Genomic DNA, 21,154 nt, shown 5'->3' with positions numbered 1-21,154 from the left:
TGCCGTCCAGTCTGGAGCACTAAAAGCTTTCCACAGTGCTGCTATTTTAAACTTGGGTTTTGAGATTCCTCTCCCCCACAACCCCCTCTTTGTTTTGCCTCTCCAAGGAGCAAAGCTGCCCCAGGCAAAAGCTTTGCCCAGCCCAAGGCATGACCCATGAATTCAGATAAAAACTCCATCACCATCACCGCTGCCTTTGCGGAGTTTTTGCCCTTCTGAATCAGTTGGACCAATTTTACTCTCTTTTACCAAAACCTGCATGTAGGGTGCAAAACGCTGCTCTGGGATGGCTCTGAAGGGGGTACTGAGACTGAGGGAAATCTCCTGGTCACTGGAACAATTTCAAATGAAGGCTCTGCTCGTCTGCACAGATAGACTGCAAGGCTGCAGGCCCAGCACAAGAGACAAGATGATGATACTGATGATATCAAGAAATATTTCAAAAACATTCTCCCAGTTTTTACTGTTTATGAATGACTCACTCCAGACGATTTCTCAATGTTTATGCATTTTACTCCCCTCCTACCACGAGTCAGGAAAGTCAGGCCAAATGGGGTCCAGGGCCAGGTGGAGACAGGCCCTGAGGAAACACCACAAATCACTCACTCATCAGCAGAGGTAGTATAAAAATCAGAGAGAGGTAGCAAGGGGAGCACAGGGAACAGACAGCAATCGTGAGCATGCCCAGCACATCTCTGCCCACGAGCTGCCTAACCTGTAAGAAAATCCTGTATAGGTTCAGAGAGGAGGGAAACCGCACAGGGATGTGAAGGGAGGCACCGCGGGGAGCTGCTCGGGACGAAGCGCAAAATGTTTATTTGAAGTTTTAGCTTGAGTTATAACATACGTGAGTGACTTCAAACTCCGCGAGTTTACAACTTGGGCCTGCCTCTAACACATCCATAATTCATCAGCTACCCTCTCCCCCCCAGCTCCTGCTAGCTCGGAGTATCAGCTAAGAATTCAGGCAGTGCAACAGGAGGAAAAGGGGTTTTGTTCAGCCCATTTGTGACAGTCGTTTGCAGTGACAAGAGGATGACTTCTTGGACGGGAACTAACACCTCTCTCTTGATTCCATAAACACCCTGCCTCGGCAGAACTGCTGGAGGTTAAACATGACTTGCATGGCGACACGCTCAGCTCTCAGCTGTCGGCAGCTCAAGATTTGGAGATATCCAACAATCAAGCAACAATCTTCTGTTCTGAGAACTTTCTCACCCTCTCCAGAGGAGGAGCATGAAACCTTATTCATCCCTGCAAGTCTCCTCCGGGAATAGATTCTAGCACCGAGCAGCTGTTCATTAGAGAAAGTCAATGCTGTCACTGCTGTTATTCTGCAGACAATAAAGGAGCAAATTACCCATTGCAAAGCACACACCTTCAAAAATGCAGGCGCTGTGTTTGCTGAGCTCGTCCTACTCCCACTCCCTAGCTCCCTTCCCTTCTCTCACACAACTCACAGACCTCCTGGATCGCGCAGGGAGACAGCTGACAGCAACCACAGAAGAGAAAAAACATCCTCCGCACCTGCCTTTGTCCTCTGTTTACACCGTCCTGGAAATTTATCGATGATTCATTTCTACTTCTACTCGGAACAGGAGATTCTAGCAGGCAAAATGTCAAGGCAGGATGCTCGCCTAACTGGATCCTAAGATGCTGGCACATCTGCTTTGGGGCAATATAAACAATGTCAGGTCTCAAAACTGAGCACACTTAGCAGCAAGCATTTCTTCTTTTGTAGCTGTCCTCATCTGAGCACAGTGATGCACAGCTTGAAAACAAGAAAGTGAAGCAGCCAAAGGATCAGCCCCAGTGGTTTCCAGAAGTGACTTGAGATGTTAGACACCCAAAAATTCTGGCCTCCCCAAAGTGTCACAAGTCAAATGTTACCTCTTTTCCCCAAAAGCAGCTCTCACAACCATGCACCCTTTCCAAAAATTGCTGTTAGCTTCTCTCTTAACTCCCTCTTGCCCTTTTGCTACGCCAATCCCTGTGGCTATCTGAATCCAAGTTGTTTTCCTTCATCGCTGAAGCCAGGGAGGGGTAACCTTTGCTTACAAGCTTACAGGCTCAATTCACCAAATATTCGTTACTGCTTTGACGTTCTCTGCACTGAAAACGCCTCCTCTGCAGAAGATCAGACTCTGGTTCACAAACAAGCCTTGCAGGAGCTTTTAGATGTGTGTCTCAGAGGCTCGTAGAGACAACAGAAACTCCAGCACTAACCACCCTTGGGTACTGAGACTGCAAAGTTTCCCCACTGCAAGCCGGCAGCACCAGTGCCCATAGCCTCCACCATCAGCAATGTTCCTTCCTTTCCCTTTTCAGGAGCTGCAGAGAGAGACACGAGTCCAACCTGGAAGAGCGGCTGAAAAGGAATTTGGTTTTTATTGCACAAGTGACACTGTATTGGCATAGCTGTTTTTTTCCTGCCCAATAATGTAAATGAGCTCAGTAACTCAGTTTCGTATTGTCTTTTTACCTCACCTCCTCAAAACATCTTGTAAACAGTTATGCATTTGTCAATGCAAAAGTTTAATTGAAAACCTGAGCGTCCGCATTTTGGAAGAGGGATGGAGCCTGTCTTCCTCAACAAGTCAGTGCTGTAGCAGAGCAGCTACGCAGAATTTATCTTCTTAAACATCACACGAAGAAACACGCATAAATGATTAAAACACAGAAGTCTAATCACACTCTTAGAGCTATTAAGAGACCTCCACACACAGCCATTGTATTCTCAAGCTACTATCACAAAATCCCCAACAAAAAGGCAGCAAACAGATCCCCAAACACACAGGGCAGCATTCCTTCTAACAGCAGGCACGAAACCTACAGCCTACAATATGCAAAACGGAGAATTTAATAGACAAAAATACACTTCTTTGATTTAAAAAACATAAGAGATTAACGAGTTTGGACAAGGAGCGTTCATGCAGCACCGGACACCCTCCTCGCACCCGCCACGGCCTCTGGGGTCTCTCCTTGGAGCACGTCGCTAGCTGAGTGCGGCAGGAGGAGCTGCTCTAGGAACTGCTTTTCTCTTGGCTGGGACAAACAGTCTGTTCAATGCTTCCCCCAGCTCCTCGCCCCTTGTCTGGAAGCCAAGGGAGCACATGGATCCCAGTCCAGACAGGCAGAGGGGCCATCAGGCAGTCCTCTTTCATTCCCCTCCACTTCTTTATACAGCTGACAGCTTTCAGCCCAGAAATTAAATCCCTTAATGCACTAGCTCAGCCACAAGCTGACACCCCGGACTGGGTGTAACCAGAAGCCCACGAAGAGGCTGAGCAGTGGCAGCTTTCCAGGAACGGCCTAGGATTTTTAGGGGGCTCTTCCCCCACCCCAGGTTTTGCCCTCGATCCTTCGGGGTACGGAGTTTTACACATCCAGGGAACGCTGAGCCCCGCTGCAAAGCAGCCTGAGCGTGTTTTGCCCACCGCTCCAGCTCCTGTAAAGCTGTCAACATTGGCTCTGTGTTTGCGTACACGCAGTTGGAACTGCTCTTCGTTACGCCAGGAGGGCCCGGAGCCAGCCAGACTGCACGACGGATTCCTGCTCGCTTCCCCAGCGAGCTTTTGCAGCGCCCCGAGCGGGAGCCAGGCTCAATAAACAGGAGGCGCCGCGCCGACAGCCGCGGCCACGCAGCCCCAGCTGCCCTACGGGAACCGGGGCTCTTTCTGCTTTTCTGCTGGGGTCCACAGGGTTGGAGACCTCAGGACCGTGCGTCTGAATCTCCAGCAGCCTGAGGATGCGTCACGGAGAGCTTCTGGGAGGCAGAAGACAGAACCAAAGCTGGGACATGGCAGAGGCAACGGGAAATGCAAGCCCAAGGCACAGCAACCTACCAGGACCACATTCAAATGCCATTGATAATGTCACTACTGCAGATAAAAACTATTATGCATAAGCTTTGAACAGCTCTTTGTGCTTTTTCATAGATCGGTGAGAGTGAGAAATTTCTCAGTTTCTGACTGAGAAAGGCACTCAGAGCAGGATTTAACCTACAGAGGGTGAGAAGCAAGGAGCAGGTACCTGGTGTACCCGAAGCACCTTGGAGAAAGGCAGAGCAGCGCCGTCCTAACCTGCCCTGAAACCCAAACATATAGCCCCAAAGGGCCAGGGGGGCATAAGCTCACCAGCCTCTGGGACTGAGGGCTCCCATATTTCTTTAATCATAACTCTATTTATAATTAAATTGGGAAAGGGGCTCTTTGGAGAGGAGCGCAGGACACAAAGGCTGTCCCGTGGCTCCTTTCCCCACATACGAGGTGCTCACAAGGAGGGTTAGTTAGCTGACCACTGCTCCGTGCTAGCAAGGCAGCCCGTCTCCGCATTTTGGCTCTCAGACCTGCCCTCAGGATAGTGCACGGGCAAAAAAAGAGACTTGGTTGTGTGCACCTGCCTGGATAATACTGCAGGCACAGCCACTCCTGGGTTTGAGAGGTCGCCCCTGCACTGAGCACAGGGCAGAAGAGCTGAGGCAGAGCATGGGCTGCACTCGCTCACGCATCCCGACACCAGCCAGCCGCTTCCCCGGGGGATTTCTCCAGGCCAGTACATCCAACTTCCAGGATGCTGATGGAGAAATCTCTCAGGAAAAAAAAAAATAAGAAAGAAAAAAAGCAAGCTGTAAGGCAGGCAAATATACTGCTACCTTTTCTACAGAATTGAGATGGAGACATGGTCAACAGAAGCCCTTTCTGGCTCGCTCACACACCCCAAGCCCTGAAACCCCTCCTTACTCAGCCACCTCAGCTCATCTCGGCGCCCAGAGCCATTTCACTCCAGTAATTTCCTTCTTGCGCTCGGAGGCTGAACATTTCACAGGGGCTGACACCTATTTCATCAGCTCTATTTGCAATTCAGATCCACTTGCAACATCAGATCTGTTTGTAATTCATGTAACCCGTACCTCCAGCAACAGCGGAGGGGGAACCGGCTGGGGGCCCTGGGCCGAAAAGAGAAATGGCAGAGGAAGCCACCTCGCAGTGGGGTCTCCCCGCTGCCAGGGATGCAGAACGCTCCCTACGAGCGATGCTTCGAACACACAACACTGGGAGCCTGCAGTAACAGTCTGGCGGCAAAGGGAGACTGCCAACTTGGAGGGAAGAACTAAAAGCAGATGGATGCATCTGCATTAACTCGGGACAATGCAAATCTGTTCTTCTAGGAAAAGTCTGGGAGGAAAGCTGGCTTAGGAAAGCTGGCTTTCCATGGGGAAAGTTCGTTAGCGATAGTCACACACTGTGTCAGACCACTTCGGTTGGCCACTTCCTTAAAGCGCTGCAGAGATTCCCAACCAGGCTGTGCCTGAGGACAGCATTCAGTAACCTCCCGTCCCCTCGCCCCATCCTTTTCTTCTCCCGCTTCTCACTTTTATGCACAATTCACGCGGCGTTGCCCCTCTGCTGCACTGGGCACAGAGCAGATCCCAATGAAGGGAAACTCCCAGCTGCGTCCCCAGTGATCCCTGGTATCTGAACGAGGTTCACAGCCCCTGCGATCGAGGCTGACTCACCCCAATCCCGTGCCTCAGCACCACCGGGCCTGCTGATACCAGCGGGACGGAGACAAACTTCCCCCTTATGCACCCCCTGCATCTAAAGGAACAGGACCGTGAGCTTTGCTGCGGCTCCGGAGCCTGGATGTCTTCACTCCGGCTGCTGGGATGCTGCAAGCGCCGCGGGGCACCGCTAGCCCTCGACCTCAGAGAGCTACCGAGGCTCTGCTGCAACGCAGGCGATTAATAATTAACAAGTGCCATCGGGAAGCCAACCGCAGCAGCCTCGCTGTCCCGCAGCCCCTTGCAAGCTGCCGACCTGATTATTATCGCTGCTGTGAGCTGCGGCCCCGGCTCGGCAGGCAGGCACAGCCTGTTTAACACGCCCCGGGAGAGGCCGGCTGTGATCCCTGCAGCGCCGACACGCCACAGGGGTAGGCCAGCACCAAAAGGCTCCCGGAGGAGAGCTGAGTGAAGCCTGCGGCGAAAATCCTGCTTCAGTCTGAGCCTTACCAAACACCAGCTCTTGTTTCGAAAAGCCTCAGAAGCGCCGTCGATCTGGGTTGTTGGGAGATTCAGGTGGAGAGCAGTGGAGGACTGCGAGCCATCCCCAAATCCAGCTGGCCCTCCGGAGGCAGTGCCTGTAACACAGGAGCCTGGCAAACCCCAAACCCTGCTTGCAAACCCCAAACCCTGCAAGCAGCCGTCGGCGTGCGTGGCAGAGACCGGCTGCCCCTGGGGACCTGGGAACAGCTCACCTCTTCCCTGCCTTACATCCCCTGCTCTGCTCGATTGTCCTTGACACCTCTGTCGCCACTCACTTTGGTTCAGCTGTTCTGTTTAATGGGAAGTGAGGGCTCTGGGTTTTTTTTATTTATTTATTTTTATTTAAAATCAAACCCTCTGTCACCGCGGGCTGCTAGAGCTGTCAGGAGCGCGGCGTATCATAGCCCTGCAGAACTTCACAGACAGCCGAGCTGAAATTCCCCCTCCGGCTCCCGGGAACAGGCTGCTGGCACTCGAGCTCCGAGTTGTTCTCCCTCGGCGATGCGCACGGTGTGATGCACGCTGGCCCCGGACTGACTCCAGCAAGGAAGGAGCCGTGTGTTTGGAGGGGTGTCTGATGGGTGTCTGCGCCAGCCCTTCACCGGTTTCATCAAAAAGCTGGGGGCTCAGTCCTGTTCCACGCCCGCTTGAAGTCCCTGACTTTGCTAGGCTCAGTAAAAGGGAGACAGAATGAACCTTTACAGTCCGTTCTAGGCAGAAGGTCACTTCTGGCTTTAAAGATTTACTTATTAAGCTAGAAACGCTGTGTAATTCCTCCGTCACTTTGCCATCCTTCGAAATCACACTTATTACGGTTGGCTGAGCATCAGCTACCACAAAGAATGGGGAGTGCTTTCCCCAACCCAGCAGACGCATTATGTGAGCAGCTTCAGCTACCTGCTGCCCAGGAAACACGTGCAAAGAGAGTCCTCGTGCGTGAGCATTTGGGATGTCAAGAGCAGAGGGAGAAGAAAACCACGGTGCCGGTTAAACCAGCAACTCACAGTAAAGGTGTTTTCGCCCTACGCGTTTCCGTGACCCCTTTGTCTCCCAGATCAGCCTCTTGTGCCCGGACCGCTGCAGATGCTCTCCCTGCTGGAGGAAGACCACCCTGCTCTGGTCAACGCTGCCCTTCTCCAGCATCAGCAGCACCACAGGATCGATGCCCGGCTGTGGTCGGGGGGTCAGAGCAGAGCGGCACCGACCCGAATCCAAGCTGCCCCGTCCCGGCGCCCGCATGCAGAGCGGCGAAGGGAGCGCGGCGCGTGTCGGCAGGGCTCAGGCTGAGAGCCAAGCCAGCATCCAGCACGTCGTTCGCACATGCGGGGACTGAAAATCCACTTGTGGTAACAGCACGTCTGTTCCTGCGAGGTGGTGGCCAACTGCGAGTGCTGCTCACTTCATCAGCACCTCCCCGGCCCTCCCCAGGGCTGGTCCCGTCCACGGGCTGCGTTCTCCTGCAGCCCCCGGGAGCAGGAAGCACCCGGAGCCTGGCTCTCCCTTGGGACCTCAGCCACGGCCGTACAAACACCAAAAGAACAGAAAACGCAGAGGTGTTTCAGCTGCCTCCCAGCTCCGTCCCTGTTACCGTATTTCATACAAATATTTGACTGAGAAATACATTTGCTGGGGACACTGCTGCAGCAAGCTGCTACGGCTGTCAGCGTAAATGATGTTCTGCCAACGGCGATCTCGCGGCGTCACCTCTAATAGCACGGCACTAAATCCCTGCTTACAGGGGATGTGCTCATCCGCTGGAGGACTCGTTGGTGGCGTGCTCAGCCCGGACCCCAGCCCGGCTGTGTGCGCATGCAGGGCGCTGCTCCGCGCTCCCCGATCCTGCAGCTACGCCAGGACAGGCACAGGACCATGCGGAGCGTGTCTGCGGGACCACCACAGTAACGTCCCCGCAGAGACCTTGTGTCAGTGCTGGAGGCAGGCTGCTGTGTCCGATTCTTGCCAGCCTGGCCTGGGCCAAAAGGTTTTGCCCACGTACCAGCATGACATGCCACTGACATCGCAGCTAGGGTTACTCTGCATGCACAAATCAAGAACAGAGTGCAGAGAACACAAGAAAGAAAAAAAAAAAACCAATCAGGTCCATATCCACATCCTCCTCTCATATGAGCACACTGACCTCCTGCACCAAATGCCTGTACTGCCTCCAAAATGACACGTTGCTGCTCCAAGCCTGTTTATCTGTATTTATAGAGGTGGAAATTGAGAAGTTAAGGAACTGATTCTCCCTGTGGCACACTGTCAGGAAGGAAAGGAGAACCCGAGCGCCCTGGCTCCCAGGACCTCGCTGTAACTCTTCTGCAACGACCACCCTTAAATGCGAAGGGAGACAACCACTGAACTCTACAGGATGGGGCTGTGGGGTCAAGATCTCAAAACGGATGGTCTTGTTTTAATCTCTGTACTTCCCCCAGCCCAGTCAAACTCCATTACGATCTAAAATTGCTAATCTCACACACAACACTGTGGTGCCCAAGCCCTTCTGCTGTCCTTCCTTGAGAAGGCAAGACTTAGCATGTCCCCGTGTGCGCGAAGGACCTGGGACACAGGGGAAATTAACTTTTTATCTGTGAGCCCAGAGCAGCGCTCCACCAGAGCCTGCTTCCTGAGAAAGGAGCTGCAAGAAACAAGACGCAGCCCCGCAGGAGCTGACCCCAAGCGGAGGCAGCACGCACAGACAGCGCCTGGGAAAGGCGCCCTGCAGCCAGCTCCTAATGCCCTTCTTGGCAGCGCTCGCAGCAGGGCTGCGGCGTTCATCCATCATCCGTGCAGGTGAGGGGCGGCGCTGCCAGATGTGCTCGGTGCTCTGCATGCCAGGGAGCAGCGGAGATCCGTGGGGGGAAAAATCCAAGCCCTCCCTCCGCTCCTATTTCTCCGGCGGGCTCCGTTTCAGGGCTGCGCGCCTGAATCCCGCTTCTCCGCCTGCTCTCCTCCCCTCCCGCTCAAAACGCCGCTTCCCCGGGGAACGTCTGGAAATTTGCACCATGAAGTCTGCGCAGCCGAAACATCTGCAGGGCTCGCGGCCCTCGCTCTGCCCTGCCTGCGCGCGGCCAGCGCGCGTCTGGCCGCTGACGCACAATCCGGGCCGCTCCCCGCGACAGGGCAAGTCACGGCAGCACGGGAAGGGACATTTTGGGGTTTTGGGGCCGTTTTTTCTAGGCCGTGCAAGTATGGCAGAAAGGGGTCGTGCTAATTGCTGTCTCTCCTGGGTAAAGGCCTTTAGTAAGGGGGATGGAACAACCCCCAGCCACTATATCTGGAGTGAGGGGGAAGGTGAGAGAGAGAAAGGGCAGCTGAAGAAGGGTTTTATGGAAATGAATTCTTTTGCTGTGCACAGCCAGTTCAAATCCAGCACTGGCTGGCAGAGGCATGAGCACGAGGTGTTCCCAGGCCTGCGAGCTGGCAGCCCGGTGCCAGCGGCAGTGTTTGCATTACACCAGCACGACCCAAAGTCCATCGGGACTGCCCAGTGCTGACACCAAAGCTGCAGGTGCAGGTGGTAAGGAGCCTCTAGCTCCCATGGCACAAACCCCTTCCTTCAAAGACTGGACCCCTCTCACCCCAAAATCAACGGCTCACTAGCCAGCAGCATGCTTAGCTGCTCCTTCCTGCAGACACAGAGGAGTTTGGCCTCTGAAACATCCAAACGAGCAACTCAAGCAATACCAAACAGCTGTATCACAGGCTTTTGTTATTTTTTTCCTCTCTTTCCTTTTCTTCTCTGTCCTCTAACCAGCAAAGGATTTCTGCCTGACCAGTTCACTCCAAGTACTGCCAGCTGCTTCTGACCAGGGAGTAAAAGACTCCTCGAGCCAGTCCAGGCATCCAAAAACGTGCCTCTGATAGCGAAGTGCTGAAACAAAAAAAAGGATCAATACCATGCCAGTCACTCGTTGAGGAGTGTGTGGCCCACACAGGTCACTGCAGTTTCCCATCTGTCTCAGAGATACTTTTCCCCAATTATAAAAATCCCCAGAGATTTAACAGGCATGTTTTTCATCACGATCAGCTCAATCTGGTGAAAAACTCAACCTCGCATATTTGTTTTTGCAGCCAGCGGGTGGTGTGGTGCTGCAGAAGCGAGATTTGGGCGAGAACTCCAGGCAGAAATCTGCTCGGCCGGCTGGTGCTCCAGAAGGAACGCTTCCCATTTAACCTCTTCCATCGCCTCCATTTGCAAAGCAGATTAAACACTGCAGAGTACAAGATACAATTATGCAGAACAAGTTATTATGCCAAGGACGGCATATTCACCTTTGTAGCCTGATCAATATTACTTATCAATAGCAAACCAGACCCAACGCGGGAGCTGTCTCTGGAGCAAGCCCTCCCCTTGCCTTGGAGCTTCGTTAAGCACACGGAGGATCTGGCAGAGGCTGCCAGTTGGATACTAAGCGTTCAACTGCTCACAAATTCTCTGCAGATTCCACACGGATTACCTCCACGACACAATCCATCGATCGGAGGTGTGTTCTCAGGCCCCCGTTAATTACATTTCCCGCTGATGGATGAAGAGCAAAGGCGTCTCTGGGAAAACACGCTGGCAGCAGCATGCCAAGCAATACAACCCCGAACAAAGACAAAAGGGGCTGGGAAGCGTTTCAGAGCATTCGAGGTTAAATGTGCCTACAAAATACACCGGGGTCAGCAGGACCAGGAGGCGGACGGGGAGGGGGGGCAGCGTCCCAAGGGAAGGGACGGCTCAGCCAGACCCGGGGGTTTCGCCACTTGCAGAAGGGGATTACACCACCGGGGAGGCAGCCAAGCGTGCTGGGAAGGATGCCAGCGTCTGGAGACCCCCGCTGCACTCACACTCGCTCTCAGCTACCTTCTCGTGCCCCAACTTGCCCACCGCGCTCTTGGTTTACAGAGAAAAATGCACTCCGAGGCTGAGGCCCAGATCGGGAGGCGAAGGACAGCTCGCACGCAAAGCCCTGCTCCGTCTGCGTCACCAGCAGAAAGCCCAGCTGAGAGTGCTCTCAAATAGCAGGAAGATCTCTGGAGCCTGCCCCCCAGCTCGGCAGAGAGCCAGCGAGGCAGACACAGCGTGCTAGGCGGGTGTCTGTGTGCTGAAGCTCCTCCGGACCCTGCTATGTGACCTGGGGTAGACACAGCCCTGCTAATTACTCCATCCTCTGCTTCTCATTAGCTTGGCAAGCATCTTCCTCTGTCCGTGCCATTGCTTGCCTTGCCATCCGAGGCCCCTGGAGATTAGATCACAGCACCCCTGCGCCTCCCCGGGGTGCAGGCAGGGTGCCTGACCCTTGCTAACAGCCCTAGCACATAACTGCTGTTACAATCCACCTGCAGAAGAAAATCCCTGGGCGCAGAGAGAAACAGACCCTTTATTACTGTCGGCTGCCTGGTCCTGGGGCTGGCCAGAGCAGCCAGCTGCAACCCCCAGGTGGCAACACCTCCCAACCCTGCTCGCCCCATCACAGCAAAGAGAAAATCCTTATTAAAACGCCTTCCCTGCAAGTTTTGGCCAAACGCTGCCCCCATGCAGACCCACCGGGGCAGGAGAGGTTCTCACCGACGTGTCAGCTCAGCTCTCCATCACACAGCAGCTGCGTGGCCCAGGCCAGCACGCTCTGCCCCTTACCTTTCAGGACTCTGAGGACCGCGTCGTTGCTGTAGCGCTTCCGGGCAGCGTTGCTTGCCACGCAGTGGTAAGCCCCAGCATCGCTCTCCTGCACGTCCACGATTTGGAGGACACCGTTTGGAAGAGTTATGAACCTGAGAGAACAAAAGGAAAAGCGTGAGATAGGATATGCCTTGCCTGAGCTATCCGTCAACCAAAGCCCTTTTATCCCTGCTTTTTCTCCTACAGACAAGTCGCGTGCAGGAGGTGGTAAGCACAGCAGAGTGGGACCAAGAAACCTTTGAGCCATCCAACCGGTGGTTCTCAAAAAGCAGCAGGTACAGACCCATCCGCAGCACTGCAGCCTTTACAACAGAGGTTCAGCTTCTAGGACACCAGGCCAACAGGGCTTTGCAGATACAAACCAAGTGTATAACAGCAAACAATTAGGTACACACACAGCTTTCCAGACATTCCCAATTGTACAAGTGCCTTCACACGCACAGTCTGCTACGATCAGCCTCAGCACTTGCTCTTCACAAAGATTTGGTAGCCAGAGCAAAAAACATCACAAGGAATTCTGAACATCATCCCTTTCATGTACACGAGCGGACCGAGCGTCCCACAGATGCCCCTTCACGGCTCAAAGCAGCCAGGACCCCGCTCCTGTAGTGAGCAGCTGCCTGAAACTGCGCCATCCCTGGGCTGTGCTGATTGCTTTTGTTCTTCCAAGAATTTCTGGCTTTCACGAGCTGGCAAACTCACACCCAGGCATTCAGCATCCCCCCCATTCGCCCATGGGGCACTACTGGGGAACACTTCCACGGAGTGAAATGGCTACACGGCTCACAACATGAACACAATCCTTGCTGCATTATAGCGAACAAAGCAGATGATTAGCAATTAGCATAAAAGTAGGAGCTGGCTGTCAGCATCTCCATTTTCTGCCTGGATTCCTAGATGGCAGCCTCTTTATTCTTGAATGCAAGGCGCAAAGCCTACGTGATCCTTTTTAATTATATATGAGATCCATTTTTAATTGCAAGCCTCTATAAACAGAGCTGCCGAGCTTTGACAGGCAGCTCTAGGTTATCAGTCTTCATTATGAAAAGGACACATTCAAAGGCAATTGCTAAGGGGAGGGATAGCAGCTTCCACAGGAACAGCACAAAGACAAGTTATAACCATGAATGCCAGCCCTTCCATCCATGAAGATCCCTGAAAGTAACCCTGACATTAATAACTGTGGTTCTGCAGGCGCTGAGCCAGCTGGAAGCCATCAGCAAGGGTCATGGAACCAGGGGGACCATAAGAGACGAGCCACCCCATGTCCAAGCCGTGGTCACCAACAGCACGCCCATTCCTGCAAACACTTACCTCGTGGTCCCAAACCTCCAGCAATGGGAATCCCACCCCACCCCAAGCAGCTTGCTCCAGACAAATATCCCTGCTGCAAGCCTAGAGCCTAGCCCAGACCTCAGCTGCTGCGATCTGAGCTCAGCACTTCTTGCTCTCTGGGCAGCAGATGCAGAAGCAGAAGAGCTAGCAGAGCTCCTCCTGTGACCATGCTGTCACTGTATGCACGATCCTACAGATTCAAGGATGCAGTCTTGGTGAAGCTTCCCACGTAAGCAAGGGCCACTGCTCCACATCCCCAAAGCCATGCTCTCACTGCCTGCACAGACACACTTTGCTCAGGATCACACTCCAGAGACTTCAAAGGAGACAGTATCCTGAAAACCCTTACCAGGATGCCTCATCAGGACACAGGAGAACGAGGACAAATATTTGCATCTTCTCAGCACTGCGGAGGAAAAGCTTCCCACTGTGATAGTATTTATTTTTGTCGTGCATCTGCTGTTTGAGTCCGTAATTAATATCAAGATATTTCAAGCAGTAGGCAAAGCATCTTCCAGCCACAAGGAAGAGACTCCAATTCTCCATCACAGAATCACCGGGGCTGGGAGGGACCTCTGAAAACCTGCAGTCTTCTCCCTCTCGGAGCAGGGTCAGCTGGACCAGGCTGCTCAGGACCACGTCCATACCACGTGTATAGCAGAGAATATTCCAGCATTAACAGCACCGTTCCCTTTCTTACCTTCTCCCCAAGAAACTGCTGCCACATCCTTTCTCGCAGGCTAACCCGATACAGGCTAAGGTACCCCAGGCCAAGTGAGGGATCTGCTGCTTTGTTGCAGGCTCCAAGTCTGCTTTTGCTCACTGCTGCAGAACCATGTGGGTGCACCCAAGCACATTAAGGCACTGCTGACACATGGCAGAAGTAAACCCTTCATGAAGATAAAACCCTCCCTTAGCCGAAACGTCGATAAAAGATGCTGTGACTGCAGACCATGCGGTCTAAGGTATGTGGTTATGTGCAGACCTCCGAAGACCTCCAGCTCTTAGCAAGCACCCATCTGGGCTCTAGAGGAAATAATCAGCAATTTGGAGCCCAGTGAGAAACACAGCCTATATGTAAAATGGAGAAGAGCCTATGCCAAAAGACGTAGCGCACACCCCAAAGCAACTACAGTCTAGAGAGATCCTGCAAGCCACCTCTCAGCAGCTGCTGCAGATTTAAGACTTTTTTTTTTTAAAGTGCTTCAGAGACAGAATTGTAAAAAGAATTCTGTGTCTTACTCCCATATGGAAGTTGGATTCTGTCCTGGACTTCGGCAGGGTGGGAAAGGTATTTTGAAAACCTCCATAAACGCTTCCGTACCCTTTGGGTTGTTTAAGTACTTTTTAAACTCAGCCTTCAACACCTTTGAGATGGCACCGTGCTAGAATCTGCGCCCAACGGCAAAGGCCAAAGACAGCGCCCAAAGGCGATAGGAAATATAGGAAAAAATATAGGGGGAAAAAAAAAGAGAACAAAAATATTTATTAGGCTTTTTTCAGTTTACTGTGATTGCTCTATCCCTCTTTACGTGCACCAATATCACAGCATTATGTGGAAGGCTGTATCTGTAGGCCCAGAGCCTGATTTGGGCATACATCTGACGGTGCTATTTCGGGATACGAAGCCATCGTCCTGATGCCTACCTACCCAAATGATTGCTTTTTCACAGGCTCATCAGCCGTGTGTACAGGAGGGAGCGCACAGCAACCAGAGGCTGGCCTGGGAGCTGGTCCTCAGGCGCGATGGGGCAAGGCTAACACAGAGGTCTGGGTGGCAGCCAGCGGTTCCTGGAATTAATTCCTTCGAAAGCCGGTTACGTGAAATCCAACAACAACAACACAACCAGACAACAGCAAAAAAGAAAAAAAAAAAAGCAAATCCTTCTGAAAAAGGATATTAGCTAAAACATGATTTAAAAAGCAAGATCTGCAGCCAGAGATTACGGTCTGTTTTTTTACAAGGAAAACAATTTTCAGGCTGCCCGTGTTGAAAGCAATCTCCGAGCAAGTAACTTCACAACATCCATCCAGCTGTCTCATTAAAAAGCCATTGCCCAATCTACTGCACACTTCCTTCTGCCAACCCTTTCTTTTTTTTATTACCTTTTTTTAATTAATTAATTTTTGTCTCATTACAAGGCAACAGCTTCCTACGAACCTTTACATACCACACTTCATACTCAAGGATATAAGCCGTTATTCTTACAGAAACTGTCTTTGTAGAAAAATTATTCCTAAACCTTACCCCCACCCCTTTCCATCCTCCCCTCCTGCCTCTTGGATTGGCTTTCCTGGGAGGGAAACAGCTCCTTCTCCAGAACAGCAAAAGAGTTTTTAGGAACTAAAGGGCAATGCAGTCACTGATCCCTTGCAGGGATGATGTCTACAGACCAGCTAAAGCCCAGCTACTGGTTTATTCTCTTTGCCTGTAGCTGACTTTCCTTGATAGAAGGTATCATGCTGCAGGGACTCCTATCTTTTACTCCCCCAGAAAAAAAAATAAATAAATAAAAATTCAGGGACTTTTACTAGATCACCTCCATACATAGGAATAAAACAAATGGCAAGACCACCCGGGTTACCGAGCACACATGGAGCTCTAGAAGAGTCATTAACCCCACGACAGACCTGTGTGGGACAACAGTGAAGAAAACAACTGGCTCTAAAACCGCAGCTAAATCTAAAGAAAAACTGCATCACCGTTCTGCCAGGTACAGCCCAGCACCAGACCCCACAGTCAGATGGGGATATATTCCTCAAGCCAGGACCCCCAAAACACTTCTACCCCACTTAACTGCACGAGAGGAGGTGCCAAAGGCAGCCCCCACTGCACCGTGTGCCGCGCTCCGTACACGCAGGGGCCTTCCCAGGGTGCAGGAGCTGTGCGGTACCAACTGGCCCGATTTCAAGTTTCTCCACTCACATTTATGCTGCTGTCTGCCCTTTGGCACACTCTTCTCTGTCTCCCTTCAACACTCCAGATTAAGAGCAAGAGGCTGATATGGAAAACTGAAGCTCAGGTCTCGTTTAATTACTTTGCTTATTAGCCAATTTCTACCCAATTTCAGTTCCACTGAACTCTCTTCTATAGACTGAGCGCTTGGTCCATCACATGGCAAAGGTTCCAGAACAAGAGATCAGTAAAAAAAGGGCATGGTTTTGTTGGTGGTGGTCTTTTTTGGTTCGTTGGATGATATCTGGGGAAAGGCTTATTTTATTTTGGTGTTTTACCAACCTATATGCACGGGTCCCTCAATCACCTGCTCCTACAGCACTTCATTTTTCAGGTTCAAACACGGTCTATCATTTTTCTCTTCATTCTACATTTCATGAAGGATTTTCACATCCTAAGTGGTCATGTTTCAGGTTTTTTTTTTTCAAGCTAACCCAGGAAAACAATCGGTGCATCACCTAGGTTCCTGTGGAACGGCTACGTGATCCTTCTCCCACGTGATGACAGGGGAGGGCAGCCCTTCGATCCGACACTCGAACCGAGCCATGCCATTTTCTTCCACTGTCTGCGACTCCGGCTGTTGGAAAAAGCGGGATAAGGCTGGGGAAAGAAGAAAGGAGGGAAGGTTAGTAACTCGAGTTTCTGCTGAGAAATGCAAACCTGTTATGACGCATGATTTAAGAGGAAGGCTTTTCTTGATGAAAGAGCCTGAAATGTAATCTCTCCCTTTCCCATGTCCTGCAAGCCCCCAGGAGTCTTTAGGACAGCAACTGAAATGTTTCAATGTGCAAATTTCCTTCTTGCCTCATTTTCTCCTTGAAGGCAACAGCGTGAGAGAAAAGACGGGCAATCAGCTGGTTTGGCCAGTGGCTTTTCTAAATCACTTCCTATTCTGTTCAGTTACTCCACCAGGGAACAACACCCAGAATGAGAAAAAAAGAAGAGGGGGAAATGCCACGGCCCTGAGAGGGAAGACTTTCCCCTTGCCTTGTGACACCCCCGCAGCCCATATTAAAACAAGGCAAGAGGAAGACCAAAGCCAGATGTCAGCTTACACAAAACAACTGCCCCCAGGTTGACAGCGCTGCAGACAAGGGTGAGAGACCGTAAGGGCAGGAGCAGCTTTGCTGCACAGGAACGAACCTCACCCCACTCAAACAGACGAGATGTAGCAGCATCTCATGGCTGGAGCACGTGGGGATGCAAACAGCCACCTTCCTAAGAGGCGGAGGACGGATTTCACGCAGGCCAGACCCTCGATCACTCTCCAAGGCTCATCCCTGTCTATATGCTCCTTCCTATAGCAGAGGCTGAATGTGTGCTAACATTTGCGATTGCTCTGGGACCGCACCCTAGCCATGGTTCACACGTGGCTGGCTGATCTTCCTCCCCTTCCACAAGCACAGCAAAACCCTGCTGACATCAGCAGGATGGAGATTGTCCCCCTGTGGCCATCAGCATCTGACCCATCAATAGCACAACCCCAAGGCATCTCAGTCACACACAGTTTTGGATATGCACGCGGGCCCCTCAACTGGAGCAGAAACTCAAATTCTCTCCAGCAGACCTGGCTCTTGCTTTGAATAAGTCTCCGTTGAGCCGCCTTTGCTGTTAAAGCCACCCTGAAGCACAAATCCTCCAGTGATGCTGTAACACGAGTGCCAGAAAGCCTGACCGTGGCACAACAAACACAGCAAGTCTCAGCCAGAAAACAGGCTCCATCGCTGGGTCAAGCACAGCGCTGGGCTTACAAGGACCCTGGGCGACCTTCTGGTCCCCCACAAGTATGTGCTCGTCCCCCTGCCCCTTCCCAACAGCATCATTACTTCACATTACATCTTATAGAAACCATAAATTTCTGTTTTCTTTGCATCACAGATACACATGCACACACGCACTTCATTGCAGCGTTAGCCTGAGGAAGAACGGACCACATTGAAAATAAAATGCTTTTACATGCCCTATTTTAACCCCAGCGTATTCTCAACTGTCATTAGTATTTTTCTTTAACTTAAACGGTTATCGCATGTTTAAAGCGACTCATTGCTCTCTGCAACAGTTGCAGACTGAATTCTCCCACCAGCTGTCTGCCAAGTGTAGTTTTACAATTCAATACAAATGGCAACGAAAAACCTTTTCCTGGAAAAGTCTGAAAAATAAATCAGCGTTAAGGCCCCAATTCAGGCAAACTGCTTCAGTGTTTTCAAATACACTCTGCAGAGCACTTTAACACAGCACAATTTCCAAGAACTGCACGAGCTTTTAAGCTCACGCTAGTATATTTTGCTGAACCCAAAAGTTTAAAAGGAAATCCATCAAATGCAAGAGCACTTTCAGGTTGGCACCACCCAAACAACCTCCTCCTGGTATCCTTAATGCTCTGTCCCATTACACTCTTTTCATCCTACGAGTGTAAACGAGAGAACTTTGGCAGCCTCTGAAGGGTCAAAATGCCTGGATATGTCACAAGGGGAGGCAGGAACCCCCCTAAAAAGATTAAACCTATCGGTATCTCTGTTCCCTCTGCTCCAAGTCAGGTCACTTGTTTCTCTGCCATTCATTAAGTGGCACGATCTAAGCTGATAAAACAGAGTCCCAAAGTTTCCAGGAGCTTTAGACCAGCCTCCAGGGACAGGTAAACTTATGTAGCCCGTGGTGTGCATGAGCAGCGATGCCATCACCAACAGCAGTGAAAAGGCTCCGTAACTTACGGCACGCAGCTCCTCACTCTTTTTCCCATCTCCTGCGTGGCAGCGAGCAAGCACGTTGTATGCAGCGTGCTAGGAGATGCAGGATGGCTACCAAGCCAGGCTTACCTCCAGCCATTCTGCCACGAAGTGCGAAGGGCTACGAAAGGCGGCAGTGTTTCCTGGGTCCCTGGGGTTACCCAGGGCAGGAAGCTGTCCCAAAGCGAGGGGCTGCCACCTATTCCTCCCCATCACCTGCCAGAGCTGCGCCCGTGAGCCTGAAATTCACTGCTGAGAACCAGACCCTGCCCTACGCCTCCCCCCAGCCCCACGCCTGCTGTGCTGGGCTCCAGCCCGGCTCTTCAAAAGCCCGGAGCCAAGAAATGCACCCGTGACGGATTTCTCGTTAGGGTGTGGAGGAGCGTGACTAAAGGGTGACCCTGATTAGGGAGCGCGGCGTCCCTCCCGCTCCACACGGCGGCCAGGAGCGGCGCGGCTCCTTCAGCCCCGGCAAGGCCGAGGAAACCCTGCCTGGTGCCTTCTCCTGGTGGCTCTGAGGGTGGGATTCGGGGACTGGGCAGCTCTGCTGCTGTCCCCTTACGGCTTTCAGGGTAGGGCCCGTGGGGATTGCTGAGGCCAGGCTGGGAAAGAAAGCCAGCTCTGGGAGCTCTGGAAGGAGCGGCCTGCCCGGCTGTGAAGGCCACACACCGACTGGTGAAGGAGGGGACAGGCAACAGGAGTTCCTGCTCCTGGGGTCTTCCGTGCACAGCAAGCAGCACCGAAGCAAGGCAGGAGGAGTGAGAACGTGTGTTCGATGCAGGACTGAACAGGAACCGCAGATCTCAGCGCTGACAAGGCCCAGGCAGAGCCAGCCTTCCCGGCCAGGTTCATCGCTGCTCCACAAGCACCCCTGCACCAGCCTGGGGCCGTGACCACGCGCTGTCACCCTTTGTCCTCCTCCTCTCTCGTCCCAAGGGGTGCCCGGGTGGAAGAGAGGTGGCAGGACACGCCTGGCACCTACGGTGTGGCCGGGCCTAGGCTCAGGGCTGCGCCCCGAGCTCGCTCTAGGGCCACAGGGGTATTCGGGAGGGTCTGTGCTCAGTAAAAATCTCTGACTGCAGGTGTAAAGAGCACCACGGCAGCTCGCCCTCAGCAACGTGCCACAGCACCATGCTCTGCACCGCTCCCTCCGCGCTGCCACATTAACCCCAGCTGGAGCCAAGCCGCGGTGCCAAGGCTCCCAGCCCGGGGTGCCGGCAGCACGGGAAGCCCAGCGCCCTCCCCCTCTCCCCCCGGCCTGATCCGCACAGGAGGCCCCGAGCTTGGAAAGGCTGCCAGCCAGCAACACTACACCCCGGGCAGAAAATGCTGCCTATGCGAGGAATTCGGCCTTCTGAAACGAGCTTGCTGCTCTCTCCCACAGCGCTTTGCCCCCTGATTCTCCGTGTGCTCGCTCCCCGCGTGCCTTTCGTTATTATCGCTCGGTGTTTCCAAGATGGGGGCAACTACAGCCCCCACTGAGACCACATACATGGCTAAATGGGACGGGGAGGCAGCAGGGAAACGTACAGGAAGCCCTGGGGGTGATTTGCCACAGCCCCACAGGGTGGAGACAGCAGAGCCAGAGCTCAGGCTGCAGGGCTGGAGGGGCACAGGACCGGTGCTGCCCAGCAAACCTTTGTGGGGCTCAATCCTGCCTCCGTACAGATGCCAGCTCCTCACCTACTGCAAACAGCACCCAAAAGTCACACTGATGGATGTTCAGGAGCTCGTGCAGTTATCTGCTGGAAGTTTTCTGGCCAGAGTGGTGGCAAGCAGGCAGAGACCCCCACCAACACCTGGCCCCGCACACAGGTCTTCTTCCCCCAGCTACGCACCTAATCCACAAAACAGCATAAAATCCATAAAATAAATCCTTCCGATAAGACCAAATGCCGTTCTCTCAGACACACAGTGCATCACAGAGAGCAGCTCTCCTCGGGGAGAGGAGCACAAGCGTACACGTGCACTCCTTCCCGCTCGGGCTGCTCCGCCAGCTGCAGCAACACCAAACCTCGCCGTCAGCTGCTTCCAGCGCCGCGCGGTACGGGCCCGTTCCCTGCAGGCACAGCAGACGTCTTCATCTGACAGCTACAATTACTGTAATTTTCTAGAACCTCCCTCGCACAAAATGTTTAAGCTAAATTAGCAGCTTTAACAAATCTTCGCAAATGTAGTTATTAGCAGGTAGAAAGCTACACCTTCCCACAACTACAATAACGCCCCTGGTACTTCCACGTGGGGGAAACCTCCAAACCTCACTCCTCAGCCGCAACAGCTGTGCACAGAGCAGGTATGATCCCACCAAGAACCCTCAGTCACTCCTCCTGCCACCACCACGAGCTGCGGGTGGTGGCACGGGTCTCAGCCGGTGGCACGTGGGGACGATGAGCAGCAAGCCGCAGGGTGCTGTTGCGTCGCACGTTTAT

At 52.7% G+C, this 21,154-nt stretch overlaps 1 protein-coding gene across 6 annotated transcripts in view; it reads right to left on the bottom strand.

The window, feature by feature from the left end:
* IGDCC4 (immunoglobulin superfamily DCC subclass member 4) overlaps positions 1-21,154 on the bottom strand; it is an 86,773-nt gene that overhangs the window by 30,378 nt on the left and 35,241 nt on the right. For 3 of the 6 annotated variants that reach the window (XM_083849960.1, XM_083849962.1, XM_083849961.1), the window contains exons 3-4: positions 16,458-16,599; positions 11,667-11,800 (exon numbers count right to left, since the gene is read on the bottom strand). In XM_083849960.1, coding sequence (XP_083706086.1) covers positions 11,667-11,800; positions 16,458-16,599 — 276 coding nt within the window. The remainder of the gene's footprint in view (positions 1-11,666; positions 11,801-16,457; positions 16,600-21,154) is intronic. The other 3 variants (XM_083849963.1, XM_083849964.1, XM_083849965.1) reach the window with 1 other exon arrangement.

The sequence above is a fragment of the Anser anser genome, assembly GCF_964211835.1.
Source record: "Anser anser genome assembly, chromosome: 10".
In the NCBI taxonomy this organism is placed as follows: domain Eukaryota; kingdom Metazoa; phylum Chordata; class Aves; order Anseriformes; family Anatidae; genus Anser; species Anser anser.
The sequence above is the reverse complement of the archived record's forward strand: the minus strand, read 5'-3'. Positions and strand labels throughout refer to the sequence as shown.